Source organism: Apiotrichum porosum (assembly GCF_003942205.1).
Source record: "Apiotrichum porosum strain DSM 27194 chromosome Unknown scaffold_2, whole genome shotgun sequence".
In the NCBI taxonomy this organism is placed as follows: domain Eukaryota; kingdom Fungi; phylum Basidiomycota; class Tremellomycetes; order Trichosporonales; family Trichosporonaceae; genus Apiotrichum; species Apiotrichum porosum.
Window position 1 is genome coordinate 1088630 of NW_021167109.1, and position 23785 is coordinate 1112414.

A 23785-nucleotide genomic window follows, 5' to 3' on the forward strand; every position below is an offset into this window, starting at 1 on the left:
CTCACTGTCAAGTTCCTCCTCTGCCCCGCTACTTCCTCTACTTCCTGTTCCTGCGACCACCGCGGCGAGCGAGCATGCCCTTGCGCTTAGTCCCCACATCGCGCCTGGTGAACTCGGTCGCGGTCTGGGCACACGTGGTGACGGCTTCGAACACGTCGACGGTAGGGCACTTGCCACCGAGACAAGCGGCGACCGTGGTGGCAGCGTTCAGGCCTTCGTCCCAAGCGCCCTGGACGTAACCAAACAGCTCGGCCGACATGGCCTCGCCAGAAAAGTGGAGCCAGGTGTTGCCCGAACCGACGGGTGCCCCGAGGTTGTCGTGGTGCTGGTCAGTAGCACCGATGGGCCAGTTGGAGTAGGTGCCACGGTACAGGGGGTCGAGCGTCCAGCGGGGGACCAGAATGTCCGTCGGCTTGGGAATGTCGTTGCCGTACATTTCCTTGAGGATCTGGTAGACCTCCTCCTTGACCTCGTCGTCGGTAAGCTTCTCGTTGCGACGGGCAAAGTCGTCGATAGCAGTGACCATTACAAGGTTGGCCGTGGTGCCTTGCGGGAAGAATCCAGGAGCGTTGATGTTCTGCCACACGGTGTAGCGACCACGCTGGTCGGGGTCGGCGTACATCATGTACTGCTCCGGGCCCCAGAACTGCTCGTCGAACATGATAAAGATCTTCTGGTAGGTGGTCATTGCAAACGTGAAAATGGCCTCCTTCTTCCAGTCGGGAAGCTTGGGGACGAAGTTGACATCCTGGTTCTGAAGAACGCCGACGGAAAAGGTGGAAATGACGTGAGGAGCCGAGAAAGTCTGGCCGTCGGTGGTAGTGACGACAATGTCTCCGCCACTTTCGGCGGCCGAGTAGTCGATTGTCTTGACAGTGGTACTGAGGTGAAGACGAGGGTCCTCAAGGTTCTGGCCAAAGATCTCGCGAGCCTCCTGGACAAAGATGTACTTGTAGCCACTTAATGTTAGCCCAGAGCTCTGCAGAATCTTGTCACTCACCGCTGATCAATAACAAAGTTGTCCTCGTCTCCCGCGTTGCCAGCCTCCTGGCCAAAAGCATTGGCAAAGCTGCTCTCAGAGGGGGTCTGGGCAAACAGCCAGTCGACATTGTAATACTCGTACGCCCACTGCAAGGGACTTGTAGGGATCCAGTCCATGATAGAGGTGGCCGCACGGACAGTAATGTCGACGAGCGAGTTGTTCGCGCGCCAGTCTATATGTTAGTTATATTCTGTTGTGTCAACCCACCAGCATAGCTAGGCGCATTGTCAAGGAAGGTGTCGTAGCCAGACATGAACTCTTCTTGCTCGGCCGTGTCCAGCCACTTGCCGTGTCTGCCGTCGGCCCCCACTCCCAGACCCTCGTACCAGCTGGTGTTGGTGTAGTTGCTGACACTGGTCTCGAGCCCCCACTTGTCGGCCAGAGCGGTGATGACCTCCTTTCCGGGACCTTGGATCCAGTTGCAGCCGCGCTCGACGACGACCGACTTGCCCTTCTTGTTGGTCATGGTGTCGGTGTGGGCACGGCCACCGAGCTCGTCGCGCGCCTCAATGAGGATAATGTCGGTAACATTGTAGTCGCTCACGAGCGAGCGTGCAGCCGAGATGCCCGAGATACCACCGCCGAGGACGATGACCTGGGCCTTGTGAGTGCCGTTGTTGGTGCTGCTGCCACGAGCCACCTGAACGTCTGCCGGCATGGCTGGAACGGCGGCCGCAGCTGCCAGAGGAAGGAGGCTGGTGGTGAGAACCGCCCACATTATGATCCCTGTTGTAGAGTAGTAGGTGTGTTGACAAGAGTCAGCGTCAGTGGTCGCTTGGTGAACATCTCATCGTCCACGCTACTTAAATACAGTTGGCCAAGACTTCGGATGTCGGCTCCGAACGAAATGAGCTTCTCCGCGTTCATGGCTGCCGGCATACTCTCCCTTGCGTCCCCATTGAGCAGTGCCGCCAAGGTACCTCTGCCCACTTCCATGTCAGTCCCCAGGGCGAAACGAACAGGCCCAAGCTAGCGCAAGCCAATGCGTGTTCGGGGGCAGGCTACCCAGTGGCCAGTGGCCAGTGGCTGAATGACCATACGCCGTTTCATCATCACGAACCGCAGTCAAAGGCCTGGCTGGTATCGTTGGTTGGGGGGACCAAGTAGGCGAACAAGTAGCCGTACGCGAGGATCCACGAGGACAAGGCCAACTCCTCTTATCCTCTTTGAGGTCTCCTGACATGACATGTGACAAGCTTGTGGAGTGGGCAATGCACCAGGCGTCCAAGGCGCTCTCGGCTGGGTAGTTGTGGGAGAATGGGTAAATGCTTGAACGGCGTATCCCCGGGTAATTCAATCTCTAACGAAGACCGAGGCGATCGGAAATCCATTTCCACTGCTATATCCCCACCATTTGGAAACCTAGGTTCCTCGGCGAACGACCTCATGGTCCTCGAAGGCGGGCCTGTCCGACGTACATGCTGATGTGAGTAGCGCAGACGAGAGTTTCGGACCTGCGGAACCCCCTGAGCTTTCTTCCACTCTGGTCCCTCCCTGTACAGACCCCCTTCGTTGACACATGTGCCGCTCACTGCCTGAGGGTATCATGATAGGACGAAAGCATCGGCTAGAGCTCAACCACTAAGAGTGGGAGCCTCCCAAGGTACAAAAATAAGTACGCAGATCGGCAATGGCAACAAGCTATTACCTCGATAACACGTACCTTTGTCATTGGTGGTGGCCGATGCGACCAGACCCGAGATGGCATACCTGGGGTCACGAAACGTCCGCCACAAATGACGGCCTCGGTGGTCCCAAAGTGTTGCTGCGTGTACCGACTTCCACTCCGTTGGTAACGAGATGGAGTATGGAAGCGCCCAGCTAGTGAGTGACACAAGGGTGACTTACATATATAAAACATGAAAAATACCGGAAAATATCCGAGATGCCTCCAATCCTTTCAACCCACCTCCGTGGACGCTTGGGGGTCCTTGCAGTCGTCCAAACAGCAAAAGGAGAAGCCCTGAGGGCCTACTGTCTTCCCATCGGAGAATCGAACTCCGATCTCCCGCGATCTTCATGACAAGCGAGCATACTGACCGTTATACGAATGAGAAGTCGATGAGGACGTCTCAGAGATGGAAAATCGATCACCGCGTCCTGGTTTCTGCTATTTTGAGACAGAGAACCACCCGTGGTGATAGCCACGTCTCCTGTGAAGCGTTTGGAATAGTCCCAGTCATTGAATGTCACCCGCTTGGGAAAATCATGGCCAAAATGTGGAGAGGGTGAGTGGCTCACAGACGAAAAATGAATGATCGACAGACGAGTGCGGCACTTTTTTCAACAATCCTCCGTTGTCCCTCGATCGGCCTTCTATGCCTTCTGACCGTCCTAGACCACTTCCCGGACCCCCAGAGATCCAAAAAGGTTGGCTTGGGAGGCGATGAAGCCCCTTCTGACGAGAGTGGGATTCGAACCCACGTCCGAAGACTGCGGATGATCTTCTGCACGAAGCAGAAGAAAACCTTAACACAGCGCCTTAGACCGCTCGGCCATCTCGCCGAGTACATTGTTGCTTCCGCCACCACTGGAGCGACTGTCCTCTTGCGTGCATCAGACACAGTGGTAGGAAATAGACCCGATGGGTGACTTGGAGACTGGTGTCCGACACGACATCTCGTCAATTGGTTGTTCCGCAAAACGTGTGACTCATTTTCGTCGACCATTCTCCGAAGCCAAAGTCCCTCTGTACGTTTGGCAGCTTGGACGGATATCGTCCCTGACGTGCAATTGCTGGCCACTATCTGTTCTAGACAGAGCCTCAAACTCATGGAGGGTCACAGAGAGGTGGAGGTGCAGGAACTCGGACAATCTTGAGACCGCCGGGGTTTTTTTTTTCGAGGTTGCACTTTTAACCCTCTGAAGTTAGGCAGGTGGCGGCACAGGCAAAGGGTATTGTAGGCTATGCCCAGCAGACAATAAACTTTGAGCCGGTAAGTGACTTGTTCAAGTTTGAGGGGACCATATCGCAGTGGCGCTGGGGTCTTCCCGTACAGACAATTTCATTCACATTAGTAGGTGTAGACAAAGGAGGCCTTTAAAATGTTTAATGCCTGAGGAGAGGGGTCACTGAATCGCAAGGAAAAGGCCTAATGCTAGGGAAGACAACAGCAAGGCTTGTCGCACACTACAAAAACTCATTGTACGACACTTGGAGTAGGGTACGTGGACGTACGGGAGTGCACCTTCGACGTAAATTATTTTTTGGACATCAATAGTAATCACAAGAATGGCTGGCATCGTTGCAAGTTATTCAAGGGGCACAGAGGTCCATGTTTCTCGAACGCAGAGTAGAGGACAGCAAAATGATGTTTAACTGAACCAGAGATGAAACGCGCAACGGACAAGGTTCGTCCCAAGCGCAACGAGGACATCACGTTGGGGGTAAGTTTTCTTCCTCGGAATCAGCCGTACACCTGCCAGAGCAAAAGGAAAGGCTGCGCATGTTCCAGAAGCCAAAAGGATACACCGTAAGGGAGTCGAACCCCTGCCGCGTCGATGGCAACGACGCATGATACCGTTTCACCAACGGTGTTGTGATGTTAGTGAAAGTGTATCAATCGGCGCGCTCCGTGGAAAATCTCATTTCCTGAGCCCATGGGGACAGCTATGCATGCAAGAAGCATCCCAGCACAAAGATGCGATCCACATTCACCATTCTTGAGAATAGGGAGAGTGTATAGCTGATTTTGGGTTGGCCGTTACACTCTATGGCAGAGACAAGCCAGAAATGTGGCAGGAAGAAAACACCCGAAAAATGGGCGGGGAATTATCCAACGTCATCACTTCACCATCCAACTCGACGGCCAGCGGCCCAGCTGCTATCCACAAGTACAAAGAGGCTGCCAAACGTCACAGTCCACCCTGCTACCATGCATGGCACCCTGTCTTTGCGTTCTGAAGCCCCTGCAGTTGACCCCGGCGCCACCCCCGCATCTTCCCTGTTGTTCGTCTCCTCCTGACGACCTTTTCCTCTGCAGCATGCCAAAAAGTTGCTCTTCGATTTCACGATGAGCTCCTCTCGCTACCCTGATTCGAACAGGGGACCTACGGATTACTCTTCCTATTGGAAGGGAGGTAGAACATTACAGTCCGGCGCAATACCACTATGCTATAGCGAGGGGATGTTGAAGACCTTTCTCACCCAGTTGGATGCCGTTCACATTCTGTTATCGTTCTGTGTTTTTCTTCGGCGCTACATTGGTATTGTCTCATGTACCAGTTGCACCAGTTGCACCTCAGTACCCCTTCTTAACCCTCTCTGCATATAGCTGCACCTTTATCGACTAAGCAGTCGTCACTCGACTGTCAGCCCGTGGGTCACTGGACCCCCTTTACACGTCGCTTGGCGGAGGGACTATTCGAGGTTTCGCAGGAGCACGCTGACCAGAACAAAGACCTCTGAGTTCTCCTTCAACATGAAGCCAAGCCCAGGAATCTGTCTGGCGACAATTGAGCGATGGCTTTTACATACTCAGAGCGGTCGAAAAAAAAAACGTTACACCCGACTACCATCGCACTTCGTTCCTTCCAACAACGGCTCTCCACCTTTTCTAATCTTGCCTATGCGTCTCTTACCGGATACTGTACATACTCAGACCAAAAGGCAAAAGGTAACGTCCTTCTTAGACGTCCTGCTTCTCCGCCAGGGAGTTGAACCCTGCTCTACCGCGATGCTCCTTTGGATGAAGGCTCTCTCTGTTGAGAGGCGGTTATACTAACCGATATACTAGCGAAGAGGCGATGACGACCTCCCTTGTGATGGTGAGCACAGCTGACGACCGCCAGAATGGCCCAGGAGGGTCGAGTTGTGAAGGAAGGTGACAGGCAAAGGAGTCGGCATCTGTTTTCAGGTCGCCAGGGGTGACCAGGGAAGATCGGGTTTGCATGCCCGTCTGGGCCTGTGAAGCTCGTTGGATTCATCTCTCAACACTCAACGGCATGGCACTCCCCGGTTTACAGATTCACAGCCGTGTCTTACTGCCCGTTATCTTTGAGCGGGAGGTAATTGAGAGCATTGGAAAGGCGGAGCATTGCTAATAACGGGTCTGGTCTCCATAGCCCACGTCTGTACCAGTAGCAGTTTTACACACTCTGCAGGAGTCTCAGTACCTCATTTATTGACATTTTAGGAGAACTTGGCCCACGCACCGTGTGCACGGAGCTCGCGAGATGCAAGACAAGGTTCCTCGATAGCACAATGTAGAGCCCCCCAGGTGCCACTCTCACCTTATTTTGCCACTCACGGGAGTATATTTGCCACCCACCGTCCCATCTCGGCTCGGCGACACCCGCAACGCCTTGTCGAGCACATTCCATTTCCGCCCCCCATCAGTTTGTTGTTCACGTCTCCCATTCACCATCTCGTCCCATGCTCTAGACATATCTGGCTCCAGCATCTAATATCGTGCACTACACAATACCACCATGCCACCACAGGCTGCGCCGTTCTGGCTCTGCCACGAGGTGCGTCTCGTCTCCGACGTGTCGGTGACGTAGCCAGCCGACACAACATGAATCGCAGAACTAATGTAACAACAGTGCGGCGCCCAAATGAGACCGTTGATGGTACGATCATCTACACATCGCAGTACACTAACAAACAGATTGATGGTGTGCCTCACTGTGCAAGCTGTAACTCCGAGTTCCTTGAGATTGTGAGTAGCCATCTTGATGACTAACATCTGCTGGGCTACGGTCAGCGACAGCAGCAGGCTTGTTGTCAACACGGTGCTTACCGTCCCAGCTCGACGAAGATGTCAACCCAGACCCCCATCGCGAGCTTCCCCACCCACCTGAACGCCCAGGGCATGCTTCCGATGCCCCTCCTGTCCCACCTCGTCCCGGCCAAACCGACCCTCAGCACGTCACCCCCGAAGCACCCAACTTCTTCAGCGGGCTGTTCGAGTCGGTCTTTGGCGGGGGCCAGCCTGGCCAGGAAAACCAGCAACCACAATCAGGACCATCTAGCCCGTCCACTCAGCAGCCGCAGAGGAGCAACCAGCCTCGGACGTGGAACTTCAATATCGGGAATGGCGCTGCGACTGTGACCTTTGGGTCATTCCCGCAAGGCGGTTATGGGTCGTCGCCTCCGGGCACGATTCCATTTGGACAGCCGTTCAACCCATTTGCGGGAACCCCAGTTGGAGGCTACAATGGTGCTCCAGGCGACCCTAACGATGGCCTTGACAGGTGAGCTTGTGGACTGCAAGGTTGTTGTGCGCCAGCACTGACATGTCAGTTTCTTTAGAGGCTTTGGTGCTCGTCCGCCTAACCGCGCACCCCAGCAGCTCGAGGGTGCCGACTTGGTGGGTCTTGCTGCCCGTGGTTATGCTGACCCATCAGCTCCAGGCTCTCTTCTCGATCATTGCCGAGGAAGGCGGTGCACCTGGCCTCCTGCCTCGCGGGCGCATGGGCGACTATGTCATGACAGAGGGTGCGTAAAGGGCGCGTCAAAGGGCGTGGCTAACGGTCAGATGGGTTTAACGATGTGCTCGAGCGCCTCATGGCAGCGGCTGGACCGCAGGGCCCCCTCCCAGCGCCTGAGGTTGTCATCGACGGCTTGCCACGAATCAAGTTTGATGAGAAGACGCTCGGTGAGCCGTCTTGCGTGGCGAAGCTAACATACCAGAGGAGAGCCAGTACAAAGATTGCCCTGTGTGTATGGACGACTTCAACGTCGGCGACGAGGTGGTCCGCGTTCCCTGCAAACACGTCTTCCACCCAGACTGCATCGTGCCATGGCTCAAGACCAACGGGTCCTGCCCCGTCTGCCGGTTCTCGCTTGTCCCGGAACCTGCAAACCAATCAGCCCCCCAGCCGACGCCGACACGGGCGCAGGGAACGCAGCCTGGCGCTGCAGAGGAGCAGACGGGTGGAGGAGGCGGAGGCGGAGCGCTAGCTACGGCGCAGGGCGTGATCAGCAACGTTCTGAACAGGCTGTTTGGTCAGAGCGGCAACGAAGAGCCCCCACCCCTGCCTGCTCCTGGGACCCGACCTGCCCCTCCCTCCGGCTCTCAACCTGCTCCGACTGGCGCGGCCGATGCTGCTCCTCCAGCCCCGCCGCCTGCGGCACCGACGGGGCCACCTACAAGTGTACCGGCCACTGAGACCACGGCGGCAGCAGGTGCCGAAGACGAGCTCAACGAGGCCATGAGAAATTTCCACAGTTCACAGCAAGAGGAGGCCGAAGATCCTTCAACAACGACGAGCCTTCGGCCTCGTCGCCTATCCAACGCATCCGACGCGTCAGACTTTGCAGACCCGGCGGCTGACCCTCCGGAGGCTGTCCTTGGTCCCGACGACGCTGCAGACCCACCCGAGCCTGTGCTCGCACCCGACATGTCGTCTGCGATTCCGAACGACTACCGCGCCATGCACCTCCGCCGGGAGCAGGAGATACAGCAGCGCGAGCAGGAACGGGAGCGTCGCGAGCGTCAGCAAGCGGCAGTGAGGGAGTATGACCCCTTGTGAGTTTTATCCAAAATCCCCAATCCCCAAGCTGACCTTTGCAGTGTCGACGATCTGGATTAAGTAGTATAGCACACGTTTATTGAGAGAAGGAGAGGCCGCAGGGCCGCAGCACCGCTCACAGGGAAGGGAGGAGCGCACAGAGTAATGTATAGTTGTTGAACACATGACACCTGTCTATGATATACAGTCGAGCGGGCTAGTCTATATAATGCGGTTGTTATGGGTAGGGAGAGGATAGCAGCTGAAGCCCTGCGAGCAGTTGTTTTCCAGTTTACGATTGTTATGGTTTCTTTCTTAGTAGATTGTTGGGGCAGGGGCAGGGAGTGGCCTGTTGCGTCGTCGCGAGCATCTCCAGCCTCCCGTTATGCGTCAGCCTAGTGGTGGTGATCCACCAGAGCGCTCATGCCCAGCGGCAGGACCATGCCGAGCAGGATGATGAATGTGCGCGAGAGGTGGCCGAGGATTGGCTTGTCTTGCCTGTGCACCTCGTGGTGTACGTCGTGACAGTGGTCGTCGGGACCCGTCTGCGTAATCGGCTGAAGGACGGTGGCGACATAGAGGAACGAGCCACCCTGTGCGTGTCAGAAAGGCGAGAGTCGTAGAGCAACAGACACCCGCAAGATGACTCACCGAAAACAAGAGCGCCACACCTGTCCACCAACTAAGGCTGCCCCTGCCAGTGACGGCCGGACCGGTGCCAAACAGACGAACGAGACCGTATGTCAAGAGGGCGCCAGCGGGGGCCGACAGGGAGAAGAAGAGCAGGCGACGGCGGCATTGGGCGGGCGTGAGGTGGAGCGTGAGCAACGTCGTAGTGAGGCCGAGGGCGGCAGGGCCTATACGTCAGTGTCTGTCGTCGGGAACACACCTCGTCCCTGTCCGAATGTGACTCACCCTTGTGGATGATGATGGCGAGGAAGACGATCATGCCGAGACCCTTGTTGTCACTGAGCGAGCTGGCACCGAGAGCGATACCGTCCGCAGCGCCGTGAATGACCAGGCCGAGAGTCGCACTCAAGCCATGGGCGGCTGCGTGCGTCTCGCACTCGGCCTCGTCCTTGGGCAACATCGGGTGCGCGGCCTCTTCGAGCTGTGGTGGCGCATGAGGGGGGTGCGGTGTGAGGTTCTCGACGCTATGGGGGCCGTCAGCATTGGTGTGGACCGTCGGGTCCGAGACCATGTCGGCGCCGTTGCTTCACTACTGCAAGACGACCGGACGGGTCGTCGCCAGATCATTGATTAAACTCACAGCAGCATCAAAGCGAATCCGGCCAAGAGGGCGATGCCCACGACATGGCTGTCGGGCTCGGCAGCGTAGAGCGTCTCCACACCTCTGTACCGATGTCAGCGACGACGCAGGTTTGGAATGGTAATAGGCCATCGCGAGGGCGATGTCGAATGTCGTTGAAATATCCGTATCTGTCGAGACACGTTCTACTTACTCTGGGATGATGATGGTGAGAGCTGCGCCGACGAGAAGACCCATGCCAAACACCTCGATCGCGGCGAGGGAGAGGGCTGAGGCGTCAGTGATGGGTTACACATGAGCAGTGTCCCCCTCCTCATGGCTAGACGACCTGCCACTGCATCGCAGCTGCGGCTCGATGGTGGAGGAAAGCGGGCTGTTTGTGGGAACTGGAGTGGATGGACATGATGGGTGGCGAGGCGCGAGACGCTACGTACCGCTCAAGGAGCTCTTGAACATGAGGGGCAAGGAGCCTACGAAGAGGCTTGCAGCTACCATGGCGATGCACTGCCCCACGAGGAGCAGGACAGACATTGTGTGACGGGGATGTTTTGGTTGATGGGATGTAGGGATGAAGAGAAGGACGATCGACCGAATAATGCACGCCGCCGCTTGACGACCCGCCCCGTTGGTTCCTTTTATGTGGAGCCGCCGGCGGGAACATGAGGGGGGGGTGCTGCTGCGGCGACGACCAAAACAGCAGCATGGAGCAGCACTCTCTTCCTGCGAGCGCTCTCGTCTCTTGCACATATCCATGACAGCCCTCAGCAAGCTCTGCACGCGCTGCATACCACGTCCTCACTCGTTGGCGCCGTTCCACCCCACGACGACGACCACGGCGGCAGCATCGGCTTCGACCTGCCTGCGGATAGGCCGTCATCGCACCGGACTCCTGAAGGCACCCCAGCAGTCGGTCCATCGACCACTCGTCGTCCGTTCATCGTCCCACATCTCCATCGCCATAAACTACGACGGCAAGAAGCCAAAGCACCAGCCCCGTCCAGTATACGGCATGAGCGCATCACACCCCACCACCGCCTCCAACACCGCCGCGGACGCAGCCGCAGAGCTGGCCGCCGACGTCGACGCCGAGGCCGGCATCCCGGACCAGGGCCGCGCCTTCTCCACCGAGGACTACTTCAACACGCAGCGTCCGCCCGCCAGCCTCAAGGAGAAGACAGAGGCCATGCGCGCCTTTGTTGACAAGTGGAACATTGACGGCAAAAAGGTCGTCCTCGTCACTGTGAGTGTCTGCCTACACCCATGTCCGAGAGCGGCCGCGCCGTCCCATTGTCCGACTGCGCCGCTTCCTTCCAACGCATCCTATGCATCGGCTAACCCCCAGTCCGGCGGCACCACTGTCCCCCTCGAGTCCAACACGTAGGTATCCTCTATTTCCCTGCCGCCTTTGCTGACGCTGCAGCGTGCGGTATCTGGACAACTTCTCTGCTGGTGAGTTGCGTTTGGTCAGCGATCGGTGTCGTCATGGGCCAAAAGGAGCAAAGTAGCACCGCTCGTTCAGTTCAGCATACCCACAGCCTTGTTCTTCTCTACCGGGGTCCAGACACTCCCTTCTTGCTCTACTGACACCAACAGGTACTCGCGGCGCGACGTCAGCCGAGTACTTCTTGCAGGCCGGCTACGCCGTCATCTTCCTTCACCGCACCCACTCGCTGCGCCCCTTCAGCCGTCACTACAGCCACTCGATGAACCCCTTCCTGGACCTCTTGACAGTGAACAATGGCGACCAGATCGACGTCGTTCCGGGACAAGCCTCCAAGCTCCTGCCCATCCTCAAGGCGTACCACCAGGCCCACGACGAAGGCAGCATCCTCAGCGTCAACTTCCAGACCGTCAACGACTACCTCTGGCTCCTCCGCGCCGTCGCTGGCGTCATGGCGCCCCTCGGACGCAAGTGCATGTACTACCTCGCCGCTGCCGTGTCCGACTTCTTCCTCCCCGATGACCGCGTCGTGAGTAGAGAAAAGAATCGTGGGAGGCCACGGGGCCAGTATGCCCGGCTGTGGGCGACACCGACACCCGGATCGCAGCCGGACCGGGAGACGGAGTCCCTTGGCTGTCGGCAGAGGCGTTCCGGAAACAGGGGGAGGGTGCAGTGGAGCGGTACCCTCCGTGTTCACTGGTGTCAAATTGTGGCAGCTGTTACGCTGCCACACATGTCTTCCGTCCGCGCGCTGTGAAGCACACTGCTGACTCTTTTGCAGGCCGAGCACAAGATCCAGTCGACACATGGCGCGCTCGTCCTCGAGATGGACCAGGTGCCAAAGGTCCTCCGCCCGCTCGTCCAGGAGTGGACTCCGGAAGGGTACATTGTCAGCTTCAAGGTGAGTACATGTACATGGGAGACGTGATGGGGAATGGCGAGGGTCGCAGTTGGGTGCGACCCAGCGTCAACTGCCCACTTGCCATCCTGTTCCCTCCCCTCTCTCTCTTTCACTCACTCTCGCGCCCACACTCACACTGTCCACACAGCTCGAAACCGACGACAACCTCCTCATCCCCAAGGCGCGCGCCGCGCTCGCGCGGTACGGACACCAGCTCGTGATCGGCAACGAGCTGCACAAGCGTAAATCCGAAGTCGTCTTTGTCGAGCGGTCGCACCACGAAAAGTCGCGCGGCGACCGCTCCGTGACGGGCGCGCAGACGCCGCCCCTGGCCTCGTCCGCAGGCGACGTGCCGGGCATGTACACCGAGACGTGGCTGCGCCTGCCCGAGCTCGCGGCCGGTCGAGCGGCGACCGACGAAGTGGAGATTGAAGAGTTTATCATCCAGGCGCTGCTGGAGCGGCACCACGAGTGGATCGCCCAGGGCGAGCAGGCCCAGGCCAACGCTCGGCAGCAGCAAAAGGTGGCTGCTACGGCGTAAAGAGAGAGAAGAGAGAGCAGTGCGGGTTCGTCAGTAGCAGGTAAGCAAAGTAGTAAACACATAAACGGAGCTGGTAGGCTAGCTAGATCTAAAAATGGTGCATTTGGTTATGTGCTGGTACTTCTACTACTGTCCTTCGCGTCGACGTCGTCGTCGTCTCTCCCCCTCCCCCCATCTCCTCTCGTTTAGGGGTGCACCCTCTCTAGTCCTCATATTGACCGAGGAGCTCGGCGTCGTCGTCGATGGGGACGGAGCGGTATGGCTGGGGGCGGCGGAACAGACCGTCGATGAAGGGCACGCGGTTCTCCAGCTGCGACCACAGCGCAGCCACGACGCCGAGGATAAAGTACGGCACGGACGCGAGCGTGTTGAGGACCTTTGCGCCCGTGTCGCCGTTGTATGCGCGGTGCTCGCCGAGACGGATCGTGCCCGCGCGGCCGCCCTTGGTGACCCACCACCAGCCAGCGACGCCCGCGCAGGCAAACGGCAGAATGGCGATGGAGGCCCAGAAGAGCGCTCCGAGGCTAGCGCCGGCGATACCGGGGCACGTGTGCTGCTTGCCGCGGTCCGGGCGGTCGCCGCCATCACACGACGAGTGCGGGATCTTGCGGTATGCGGTGCGGTCGTACCAGAACTCTGCATCGCCGACACACTGCTCATACTCGGTGTCAAACGTCAGGGCCGCGGCACCCTCGACCAGGACACAGTCGCCCTTGGCGTTGCGGACGTGGTTGAACTCGCACTCAAAGTCGGCAGCCGTGCACGTGCAGTTGCGCTCGACCTTGTTGGGCTGCGCCACCTTTTCGCCAATGTAGCAGTCGCGGTCGCGGATACGGCGGTGGTAGAGCGTCTGGCGGCCAAAGAGACACTTCTCCTCGCGGTTCTCGGCCGGCGACCAGACCTCAAAGTCGTCGTGGTTGAGGTCGTCGATCTTAAACTCGCACTTGCGCTGGGTGATGCTGTCAAAGTCGAGGTGAACAAGGACGCTCTTGCCACGCTCGCCGGGGGTCTGGCCAACGAGGTAGAAGCGGCGCGACGTGTCCTGCGGGGCCGTGTTGACCGACTGGACGCGAATCTTTTGGCCAAAGTTGTAGTTGTGCCAGGTCAGGCCCTCGTCGGTGGTGTAGAGAACGTGGTCGACAGCCTCCTCATCGTTGGCGAGCACGATGAGCGAGCCAGAGTCGCCATACTCCCACAGGTGGGCGTCCTTGTGCACTTCCTCCCAAGTGAATCCGCCATCGCGAGTAAGGAAAACGTCCGAGTCCTCATAGTCGGCGAGCTCCTCGCCCACATTGCCGACAGCGATCATGAGACCCACGGCCGAGGGGGAGCTGTACGTCGCCTTGGGGTCGACGCGTTCGGTGTAGCCGTGGATCTGGAGGCCACACGCCGCCACGGAGCACCTATACGGCTGCCCAAGCGAGTCACGCTGAGGCGGGGTGAGGGGCTTCCAGCTACCGCCGTCGTTATGGGTGATGCGGGACTGGAGGAGCTTCTTGCCCGAAACCTCGGCGTGCTCGGGGTTCCTAACCACGTTGACAAGGGCGATACCGTCGAGGCCAATCATCTTTTCAAAGTCGACGTAGCCACGCGAGTCGCGGTTGACGTGCTCGATCGACAGGCCATAGTAGGTGCCGTTCGAGTTGGACTTGAAGATCGTGCCCCACTCGCGGTCCTTTGCGCTGTTGATCGTCATGTGGAGGAAGACCGAGTCGGTGTTGCTCTCCAGGATAGTGTAGGCGTGGTTGTCAATCTTCATGTTGGGCGGGAACTGGGCCTCGGAAAAGTGGGTGCCGTCGAGCGAGACCTCGAGCGAGAGCGTGCCCTTTTCCTCGTCATACTTGGCAGCCAAAAAGTACTGGGAAAAGGTGGTGAAGCCCACAACAGAGTCAAAGAGCTTTTCCTTCCTTCCGTAATAGTCGCGGCCAGCAATGAGTTCGATGGGGTTGCGGTTGCCCGACTTTTGCGAGCCCTTCTTCTCCTTGTACGACTCGCAGACAATCATGCGCTCGTCAATCTTGAGAGACGAGTCGCGTGCCCATTGACAGTTGCGCACATACTTTTCCACCTGGTTCCAGCGGCGGCCGTGGTCGGTAGTGTACCAGGCGACGGCGTGGCAGGTAGTGGACAGCGTGTCGGTGCAGTCGACCGAGCCTGTGAAGATGAGCCAGTCGGAGCGTGTAGGGTGGAAGTCGAGAAGTGGGATACCAAGGCCGTTGGCCTCCATTGGTGCCTCGATCGCGTTCCATGAGCGGCCAGTGTCCGTCGTGTGGATGATGGTGCGGTCCTTTGTGATGAGGTAGGCGCGGTCGCTGGTGTATGGGTGCATGACGAACGTGAGGAACTCTTTGCTGGGTTCCAGCTGGGTCCAAGAGTAGCCTTCGTTGCTCGACTGCCAGATCGAGTTGTCCTCGAGCTGCAGGAGGATCGTCTGCGAGCCCTCAAAGTACGAGTGGCGAGTAATCCTCGACGTGAAGGCGTGGACAACGTGGCTGACCTTGCCGTCCTCGGGTTTGGCATCGGTACACGGCCTGTCAACGAGGTTGGCCTTTTCCACACCACCCGAGCAGGTGTTGCCTGGGATGAGGCGGTAGCCCGACGAGCCCTTGTACGTGTCGCCCTTGTTCTTGCAAGTGCCAGCAGGAACAGGCTGGGGTCCAGCAGCGACACACTCGCCGTTCTGGCGAACAAAGTTGAAGTCGCTAAAATGTCAGTATAAAAGCCATGTAATAATAACTACGCACCACTCAAAGTCGGCATCTGTGCAAGCACAGTTCTCCTCGTGGCCCTTGGGCTCGTCAAACACGTTGCCGACGTAGCACTGGGCGTCGAGCTTGCGGCGCTGGTACCACTGCTTGTGGCCCATGATGCACTCGTTGTCCTCTCCACCACGGGCGTACCAACGCTCAAAGTCCTTGTCCTGGCACTGGCGGGTCTGGATTTTATCAAAGTCGAGGAAGACGGTAACGTAGCGGCCCTCCTTGGAGTCACTGCGGCGCGCCATGCCGACAATGAGGAAGTTTTGGGACGTCGAGTCTGGGATGGTGGTGAGGACTGTCACGCGGACCGAGATGCCAAGGTCGAGCTTTTCCCACTTGGCGCCGCCGTCATACGAGTACCAAACGTGGTCGGTAAACTCCTCATCGTCGGCAATAACGAGGACACTGCCCTGGTCGCCAAACTCGTACTTGTGTGCGCCTTCCTGGACCATCTTCCAAGAGACACCGGCATCGGTCGAGAGGAAGGTGTCACACTCCTCATAGGGAAGCAGGTGGTCTCCGACAGAGCCGACGGCCATGACAAAGCCCGGCGCAGCAGACGAGAACACGCTTCCGAGGTTGTGCGGGGTCGTGACCGAGTGGACGTGAAGTGAGCACTCTTCAATCTTGGACGGCTGGCAGGTCCACGAGTCGCCGTTCATCTTCTCCTTGGGCGCACGCATGAGCGACCAGTTGGAGCCGTCGTCAAAGGTGATCCAGGTCTGGAGCTCCTTCTTCTGAGCGCCCGTGACAACCTTTTCGCGGTTCTTGACCACGTTTCCGATACCCACGCCATCGAGGCCCTTGATACCCTCAAAGTCGACGATACCCATCTCGTTGCGGTTCGTGTCGGGAAGCGACTCGACAAAGTAACGGCCCTCACCCGACGACACGAACAAGGTGCCGATCAGGGCACTTGGCGAGGTGAGAATGTCGATGGCGATCGAGTGGGTCGTCGACTCGACAATGGTGTATGCGTTCTCAACGAGGTTTGGCATGGCCGAGTGAGGGAATTCGGACTGGTGCCAGGTGACGCCGTCGGTGCTGACAAAGAGGCTCATGGGGTCGTTGGCACGCTTGTCGGCTGAGCCGCCCGAGTTCATCTTGACGGCCACGATCATAAACTTGGACACGACGCCGAGACCGACGATACCGCGGGCGCGCTTGCCAATGCCGAGGTCGACATACTCGTGGGTCTCAAACCAGTCGTCGGAGCGGAAAAGACGCGTCTCCGAGGCGCTGTGGCCGTTGCTGGGCTTGGACTCGAAGGCGATGCAGAAGACGAGGTTCTCGGGCGTGTCGACCATCTTCTCCGAGCGGGCAAAGACACACTCAGAGGTCATGCTGAGCATCTTCTTGGGGTTGGTTCTGAAGCTGTCGGTGGTGTAGTAGGTCTCGTCATAGCAGACGCTGCCCGAGCCCCATTTCGAGTTGCCCTTTTCGCAGACAGTGCCTTGGAAGAGGATCCAGTCAGGCTTGGTGGCGTGGAACGAAAGTGGTTGGCTGGTGAGTGTTGGGTCGGTAGGGGTGCTGAACGATTGCCATGTCTCTCCGCGGTTGAACGTCACGTAGTGGTCCTCGTGACGGCCGATAACAAAGGCGACCTCTTTGCTGTGCGGGTGCTCGATGAGGCGGGTGGCGCCGTCACCAATGTCCTCGACCTTTTTCCATGACTTGCCCTCGTCTGCTGAACGATACACCGTCGACGTCAACGAGTCGTGCATCAGGACGACCTGTCATCGTTGTGTGTAAGCTACTTGACTTGACTGTGCGTTCCGTCTCGCCAAACGCAGGGACCGACTGGTCCAGCCACACATTCCGCAGGTCCAGGACACTTACGTTTGAGTCTTCAAAGTAGAACAGCTTGTTGGGCATGTTTGGGAAGCGTGAGACCGTGACCTCTGGATCTCCAGCTGAGACCATGCCCAGCATTGAGAGGAGGCATAGCAGGAGGGGGAGGAGGGGGCCGACCCCCCTCGATATGGAGGTCATGGCGAACGCAGGGCCAGTTGAAAGTGGAGGCAAGGCGTGAGAGCGGGAACGAGCGATGGGTAGCTGGGGGCCGCCGGCTGGAAGAAGCTGGGCGCTGGCTGGGCGCTGCTGGAAGGATAGAAGGGAGGAAAGAGAAAAGGGAGGGAGAGAGGGTGGGGGGTTTGAGAATGAGAAAGGAGATGGAGAAGCAGGAAATAGATATAATAACACGTCGACGCGCAAGCCAACGAGCTCGACGACGACGAGCGACGAGCGAGCCGACGTGACGCACCCAGCGACCTGGAGGCGTCGGCGCGCGCCATTCAGCCCAGGGCGCGGGCGGGCGGTGGCTATCACTTTATCAGAGCCCCCCTCTCTTGTGGGGTGACAGATCACGTGACCTGGGTCCGCACCAGGGGGGATTTTGGGTGAGTGATTTCCATCTCTCTCATCTTTCCGTCGTCTCTTTCTCATCTCACTCTCTCTCGTCTGTATCACACAACCCGTGAGTCTCCGTCTCCTGCTCTCTTGCTCTCCTACTCTACCCCCCTACACCCTCCTCTACCAGCTGTAATGATGCTGTTTTAACTTATCTACATTGTCCGACTCACTTGTGGAGACAACCAATCAACAAAACTCTGAACCAACACACATTCCCTCCATTCCACCTTCTCCCAACGCGACGACGACGTGCTGACAGGTGTGAACAGACCTTTCCAGAACCTCACTCCCCTCTTTCTGGTTAGCGCGGTCGACGCCTCTGGCTCTTTCTGGCCTGTAGGTTTTTTTCTCGCTTTTGTAGATTCTGTTTGTAATGCACACGGCTAAGGCCCCTCCCAGTTTTTTTCCTTCCCTTTAAAAAAGTTGCAGCCGGTGCGAGCACGATCACGATGAACTTTTACCACTCTGCCGCGCGCGCATTGGACCACCTGGACAAGCACCAGGGCAGTGTCAAGGGATCGCTGGCGGCGGCCAAGGTCGGCGCAACGGCCGGCGAGGCCAGGCGTATTCTTGCATGTGAGCGGCATTCGAGGACTTGAACGGCGCGACTGGTTTAGCTGACAGACACCAAGTGATTATCGAGACGCTCAAGTGTGGGTCATTATGCACCTCTGTTCTATTTTGCAACAGCTAACCCCACCCAGACCGTGATGTCCTGCAAGAGCTCATCAAGACTGTGCCCGTGTACAAGCTCGAGCGCGAGGTGTTCCGCCCCAAGAGCTCGCCTTCGTCCAACTCGCTCCTCCTCGTCCTGATGCACGACCTCTTGTTCTCGTCCAAGGGCAAGATCGAGGCCTCGGACAAGTGGCCGCCCAAGGCTGCTCTTCTGCGCCACCAGGCCCGTCTCAAGGCCGAGCTGGTGCGCATGCAGATCAAGGCCGGCAAGTCGTCGGTGCGCGACATGGGCCGCGCGGCAGGTTCCACCGTCGAGGCACGCTACGTCCGCTGGAACCCCAACGTCGACCTGTGCCGTGCCGGTGACTGGACGCTGGACGCGCTCCACGCCCATCTCAAGCAGCAGGGCATGACCTTTATCGACGAGGCCGTCTACCCGGTCCCTGCAGACAAGTACTTTATGGACCCGCACCTGCCCAACGAGCTGCTCGTCTTCCCGCCCTCGTCGACCTGGTGGGTCGGCGACAAGTGGTACGAGTCTGGCGCCGTCATTCTGCAGGACAAGGCCTCGTGCATGCCCGCCGCAGTGGTCATGGATGGCTGGGACGAGGCCGAGGGAGCGTGCATCGACGCAACGGCTGCGCCAGGCAACAAGACGTCGTTCATGTCCGCGCTCATGGGCAACAAGTCGACGCTGTACGCGTTTGAAAAGTCGGCCAACAGGTACAAGACCCTCGTGCGCATGCTCGACACGGCCAAGTGCACAAACGTCCAGACTACCCGCGGCGACTTTACAGAGACCGACCCCCGCGACTATGCCGACGTCACCCGTATCCTCCTGGACCCCAGTTGCTCTGGATCCGGCATCGTCAACCGCCTCGACTACCTCGTCGACGCGGACGAGAACGAGAGCGACGACCAGGCCGAGCGCCTTGAGAAGCTGGCGGCTTTCCAGCTCCAGATGATCCAGCATGCGTTTAAATGTGAGCTCCACTTGACACATGCCCTAGCTAACCTCCAGTCCCCACCGTTCGCCGCGTGGTCTACTCTACCTGCTCGATCCACGCCGAGGAGGACGAGCGCGTCGTCGCTGCGGCACTCAAGGCCGGCAAGGGCGCCTGGCGCCTCGCACCCCGCTCGTCCGTCCTGCCCACGTGGGAGCGCCGCGGTCTGCCCGAGGAGCTCGGCAAGGTCGCGGACCGCGTCATCCGCTGCTTGCCCGAGGACAAGACCAACGGCTTTTTCGTGTCGTGCTTTGAGCGCGTGCAGGACGGTGACGAGGAGGAGCAGGAGGAGGAGGGGCAGGAGGTGGAGGCAGCGGACGACGAGGTTGTCGGCGGCAAGCGTGCCCGTGAGGATGCCGAAGATGACGACGAGGAGGATGATGCGGACGCGGGCGAGGTCGCCGAGGTCGCTGAGCCAAAGCCCAAGACGGCGGCGCAGATCCAGCGCGCGAGGAGGAAGAAGAAGTTGCAGAAGAAGCGCAAGATTGCCACGTAACGCTGTTTTCGCCTCTTCCCCCCCCCTCATAGATACTTGTTTGCATTCATACCATGTATTTCTGCTCGAGACGCCGGATGTGGGGAGATTTTGAGTACGATCGGGTGTCGGAGCAAGATTTTGCCGAGATAACAGACGTGTCCTGTGCGGTGCGACCTGCAAGAGCGCTCCCCACACCTGCCTCTGCCTTGCCGCCATACCTGACAGTGACGACCTGTGCTTCCGATGCACCTGTGGCCGCTCTGGGCCCGGGGCCTGCCCAGTGGTAGGAGGTGTTGGCGACGGAGGGAGAGAGGCTAGCGACGGAGTTGGCATATGCGCCAGTCCGACAACTTACCGTGCCCACCTCGATGCGGTCAATGACGCCGGCGACGCTGAGGCCGTCCAGCAAAAGAATATGAGAAACACGCCAGCGTCCTCGTTACCCATATTGTCTCTCTCAAGAACGACACCACACACCCGCCATGACCACCGAAATCCGCACATACACGCTCGCGACCGCTGCCGCGCTCGACGCGTACGCCACCGTGCACTGGCAACGGCATATCCCCAGCCTGGCCAAATACGGCATCACGACCCACCGCGTGTTCAAGGAGCTCGCCGGCGTGCACGGCATGACTGGCCCGCCCGGTGCGCCGCCGGCCCCGCCGGCCCCGCCTCCTGCGCCGCAGTACCGCCTCGTGGCCATTGTCTCGTACCAGCCCGGCGCGGACCCCGCCGCCGTCACCAAGACGTACATGACCAGTCCCGAGTTTAGGGCCGACATGGCCGGGTTCGACATGAGTGGCATTGTCGGCGTGAGCAGCGTGTTTGTTGAGGCTGCGGCGAGCGACCCCAACGCGTAGTGACCGGGAAATGTATCCCACAGAGGCGAAAGGCAACTGGTGACCCATGCTGTTCCATGTTTGATTTTCAATTCTACTGATCTTGTCGCCTTCACCCCTTAATTCCGACAACACGAGGTCCATTAATTACCACTTGTACCCCCACTCCTCTACTGTGTAGCCGAGAGCAGTGCGCGTCCCTTGTCTGCGAACAGTCCCACAGCGCCTACCACAACCTGGGGGAGCGCCTTACCCACCGCGACGAGGCCGGACGCCCACTGCACGAGCGTCTGGACAGCCTGGGCGCTGAGACCGGTCTTGGTCGCCCAGTATCCCGCCACAACGAGGGCGAGGGCGAGGACGCCGCGCTTGAGCCGCTGGCGACGGACCACGGGCGCGCCGCCGTTGTAGTCGCCCCACAGGGGGTACGCGTTGTCCCAGAGCAGGCGGCGGACCGAGCCCGGGTAGTGTGTCTGGCGCGCGTCAGCACACGTGCAGCTTGCAGCTCGTGACCAGGGGGGTTGAGGAGCTATCTACTCACAAAGATACGACCGTGGCCGTTGTTGCCGCGCCAGTAGTTCTTGACCTCCATCCAGGTCATCTTCTCGAGCTCCTTGGCGATCCACGCGTCGTACTCGAGCGCGGGCGCGCGCTTGACGTCGAGGACGGGGATGCTGTAGTCGCGCATGCCCTGGACCAGCTGGCCAATGTAGTTGGTCTGGATCTCAATAACCGTGGTGATGGACACTGGGTGGTCAGTCAGATATCCACAACCAGTACATATCTGCCTCCAACGACTCACTGTGGTTGAGGCCCATGTTGTTACCCAACACATTGAAAAAGTTGGGGATACCAGGGATGGCGACTCCATGGTACATCTTGACCTCTGCGCGCGACTTGTAGTGCTCTGTCGAGTCGTAGACGCCCTTGACTGGGATACCGACACGCTGGGATGTGGGTTAGCAACGCATTATCATCTGCCGCTTAACCCACCTCTGCGTCGTAACCCGTGCAGAGAACGACATAGTCGGCGGACATTTCGCGGCCGTCGTCGAGCACGACGGTGTGGCCGTGCAGACTGGCGATACGGCCCTCGATGTGCTTGACGTTGGGCTTGTTGAGGGCCGCAAAGTAGCCGTCCTCAAAGATGAGGCGCTTGGCGCCAAACGCTGGGAGGTCAGCTTTTCAACGGAATCGAATAGCTGTCACATACAGTGCTTGGGGATGGCAGTGTCGCGCATGTACTCGGGCAGCTCCTTGAGCATCCAGTTGGAGATTTCCTGCATGGGTCAGGTTAACAGCTTATGAGATTCGGAGCGACAGTCACCCACCTCCTCAATCTTCTTGCGCTGCTTCTTGCCGTCCTTTTCGAGGTACCAGTAAAAGTGCGAGTCCATGACGCAGCAGTAGATGAAGCGGGTGAGCTGCTGCAGCGCAGGGTATTTTGCCCAGCGCTCGTTCTGCGCCTTGCTGTACGGGACCGAGTTGCGCGAACTGCCAGGCGGGCTGGGGACAAACCACTGGCGGCCGCGGGAGAGGGAGACAATGTTGATGTCGGATTCCAGGCCAAGGGTGCCGACGAGCTGGACACTGAGAGCTGTCAGTTGCCGCGCTTCCAGTAAGCCGTATTGCCTCAACTCACCCACTGCAGCCGTTGCCGACGACAACGACCGTCTTGCCCCGCAGGTCGTCGACGGACAGGTCGCGCGGCCAGTCGCCAGCGTGGATGACCTTGCCGTCAAAGTTCTCCTTGCCCGGGAGCTCGATGTAGCGCGGCGTACTCAGGCCGCCCGAGGCGGTGATGAGGATGCTGGCCTCGATGGTCTTGACCTGGTTCTTGGCCAGGTCACGGATCTGAATGACGTAGAGGCTGCGCTTGGTGTCCCAGTCGGCACGAACAACCGAGTGGCGAAGCTTGATGCGGGGAAGCTGGCCGCGCGAGCCAGCGAGGTTGGCCCAGTCTTGCGTGGTTGTCAGTGGGATACAAGGGCGACGAGGAAAAGAGCCAACAACGTACACGCCTGGATCTCTTCGCGGTCCGGGTGGGTCTGGCTCCAGTTGGGGTTCGGGTAGGACGAGTGCGAGTACACAATCGCGGGCACACTCCTTGTTAGTGTTCCGCTTGCGAGGGGTCAGTACTCACTCGCAGCGACAGCCACTGGATAAACGTCAGTTATGCTGCCACACGGTGTCACAGAAAGGGATATCACTCACGGGTAGCGGTTCTGGTACCAGGTTCCACCGATGCCGTCGTCGCGCTCGTACATCTCTCTGTCAGACAGAAGCTCGTATGTTATAGTCTCACAGTCCAGTTGGTCAGTCCACGTTTGTCAAGTTCGATGCCGAGCGTGATGCCGCCGATACTGCCAGTCAGCTCGAGGGCCACTGCGTGTGGGACGCTACACGTACCCAGCGCCGATGATGGCGATGGAGGGCCCAGCAGGCCGAGGGGCTGGAGCTGAAGCAACGACTTTGGAGCCCATTGTTGTTGCAAGCGTTGTATGAGTTGGGTTGGGTTGGGGGGGCACGAGATGAAGAATTCCGTTGGGTCTTGGGGGGGCTGCACATTATAACCCGGACATGAGCCTCTGGGCCCCCATCGGCAACGGCAGTCGGCATACCGCGCGTGCCCGCGGGGCCGCTTGCGTTCAAGCTGTTGCCCCGGCCACCAGCATGCACTCTACCCCGCGTCTCCCGTGCCCACATGCTCTGCAGCTCTGCAACAGCGGTACCGCGACAGACACATCCGATGAGGCGTCGGACATGTCCGAGTGGACGCCGAAGCCGTGTGAGACACGGGCATCTATCAGCGTTGGTGACCGAAGCGGCGGCGGCGAGTCACCCTATCGTGCGGGGACGCGGCTTGCGAGATCGGTACATGGATATATAAACGATGGAGACCGGAGACCGTCCCCGACTCGTCGTTACAGCGAGGCCACCGGGGGGACGTGTGCTCGGGTCGTCG

General features: G+C 58.9%; 9 protein-coding genes and 5 non-coding genes across 14 annotated transcripts; 4 read left to right on the forward strand and 10 right to left on the reverse strand.

Moving 5' to 3' along the window:
* Positions 1 to 37: 37 nt before the first annotated feature.
* On the reverse strand, positions 38 to 1158 carry EHS24_004435 (uncharacterized protein; the record flags this gene model as incomplete). Its single annotated transcript, XM_028620017.1, has 2 exons — positions 38 to 959; positions 1001 to 1158. The coding sequence occupies 2 exons, from the start codon at positions 1156 to 1158 to the stop codon at positions 38 to 40; spliced, it is 1080 nt and encodes a 359-aa protein (XP_028478989.1).
* A 56-nt stretch (positions 1159 to 1214) lies between these two features.
* EHS24_004436 (uncharacterized protein) lies at positions 1215 to 1760 on the reverse strand (the record flags this gene model as incomplete). Its single annotated transcript, XM_028620018.1, has 1 exon — positions 1215 to 1760. One exon carries the CDS (start codon positions 1758 to 1760, stop codon positions 1215 to 1217), a length of 546 nt encoding a protein of 181 aa, XP_028478990.1.
* Positions 1761 to 3020: 1260 nt separating this feature from the next.
* EHS24_004437 lies at positions 3021 to 3099 on the reverse strand. The gene has a single exon. It is a non-coding gene; the product is annotated as a tRNA-Asp (tRNA).
* A 342-nt stretch (positions 3100 to 3441) lies between these two features.
* On the reverse strand, positions 3442 to 3547 carry EHS24_004438. Its single transcript has one exon. It is a non-coding gene; the product is annotated as a tRNA-Leu (tRNA).
* A 962-nt stretch (positions 3548 to 4509) lies between these two features.
* EHS24_004439 lies at positions 4510 to 4580 on the reverse strand. Its single transcript has one exon. It is a non-coding gene; the product is annotated as a tRNA-Gly (tRNA).
* A 484-nt stretch (positions 4581 to 5064) lies between these two features.
* On the reverse strand, positions 5065 to 5166 carry EHS24_004440. The gene has a single exon. It is a non-coding gene; the product is annotated as a tRNA-Tyr (tRNA).
* A 517-nt stretch (positions 5167 to 5683) lies between these two features.
* EHS24_004441 lies at positions 5684 to 5784 on the reverse strand. Its single transcript has one exon. It is a non-coding gene; the product is annotated as a tRNA-Glu (tRNA).
* A 688-nt stretch (positions 5785 to 6472) lies between these two features.
* EHS24_004442 (uncharacterized protein) lies at positions 6473 to 8578 on the forward strand (the record flags this gene model as incomplete). Its single annotated transcript, XM_028620019.1, has 8 exons — positions 6473 to 6511; positions 6652 to 6702; positions 6792 to 7237; positions 7296 to 7353; positions 7397 to 7481; positions 7558 to 7641; positions 7773 to 8514; positions 8560 to 8578. The coding sequence occupies 8 exons, from the start codon at positions 6473 to 6475 to the stop codon at positions 8576 to 8578; spliced, it is 1524 nt and encodes a 507-aa protein (XP_028478991.1).
* Positions 8579 to 8892: 314 nt separating this feature from the next.
* Positions 8893 to 10298, reverse strand: EHS24_004443 (uncharacterized protein; the record flags this gene model as incomplete). Its single annotated transcript, XM_028620020.1, has 6 exons — positions 8893 to 9090; positions 9149 to 9354; positions 9413 to 9651; positions 9768 to 9851; positions 9961 to 10036; positions 10202 to 10298. The coding sequence occupies 6 exons, from the start codon at positions 10296 to 10298 to the stop codon at positions 8893 to 8895; spliced, it is 900 nt and encodes a 299-aa protein (XP_028478992.1).
* Positions 10299 to 10776: 478 nt separating this feature from the next.
* EHS24_004444 (uncharacterized protein) lies at positions 10777 to 12650 on the forward strand (the record flags this gene model as incomplete). Its single annotated transcript, XM_028620021.1, has 6 exons — positions 10777 to 11007; positions 11110 to 11144; positions 11188 to 11216; positions 11361 to 11737; positions 11990 to 12109; positions 12258 to 12650. 6 exons carry the CDS (start codon positions 10777 to 10779, stop codon positions 12648 to 12650), a joined length of 1185 nt encoding a protein of 394 aa, XP_028478993.1.
* Positions 12651 to 12852: 202 nt separating this feature from the next.
* On the reverse strand, positions 12853 to 17284 carry VPS10 (vacuolar protein sorting/targeting protein PEP1; the record flags this gene model as incomplete). Its single annotated transcript, XM_028620022.1, has 3 exons — positions 12853 to 15352; positions 15395 to 17142; positions 17249 to 17284. The coding sequence occupies 3 exons, from the start codon at positions 17282 to 17284 to the stop codon at positions 12853 to 12855; spliced, it is 4284 nt and encodes a 1427-aa protein (XP_028478994.1).
* Positions 17285 to 18270: 986 nt separating this feature from the next.
* Positions 18271 to 19996, forward strand: EHS24_004446 (uncharacterized protein; the record flags this gene model as incomplete). Its single annotated transcript, XM_028620023.1, has 4 exons — positions 18271 to 18397; positions 18454 to 18474; positions 18526 to 19479; positions 19518 to 19996. The coding sequence occupies 4 exons, from the start codon at positions 18271 to 18273 to the stop codon at positions 19994 to 19996; spliced, it is 1581 nt and encodes a 526-aa protein (XP_028478995.1).
* A 464-nt stretch (positions 19997 to 20460) lies between these two features.
* EHS24_004447 (uncharacterized protein) lies at positions 20461 to 20841 on the forward strand (the record flags this gene model as incomplete). The annotated part of the gene is made up of 1 exon (XM_028620024.1): positions 20461 to 20841. One exon carries the CDS (start codon positions 20461 to 20463, stop codon positions 20839 to 20841), a length of 381 nt encoding a protein of 126 aa, XP_028478996.1.
* A 149-nt stretch (positions 20842 to 20990) lies between these two features.
* On the reverse strand, positions 20991 to 23303 carry EHS24_004448 (uncharacterized protein; the record flags this gene model as incomplete). Its single annotated transcript, XM_028620025.1, has 12 exons — positions 20991 to 21293; positions 21362 to 21567; positions 21623 to 21767; positions 21814 to 21989; positions 22034 to 22100; positions 22152 to 22410; positions 22463 to 22781; positions 22838 to 22926; positions 22964 to 22978; positions 23035 to 23087; positions 23126 to 23183; positions 23230 to 23303. The coding sequence occupies 12 exons, from the start codon at positions 23301 to 23303 to the stop codon at positions 20991 to 20993; spliced, it is 1764 nt and encodes a 587-aa protein (XP_028478997.1).
* Between the last annotated feature and the right edge of the window lie 482 nt (positions 23304 to 23785).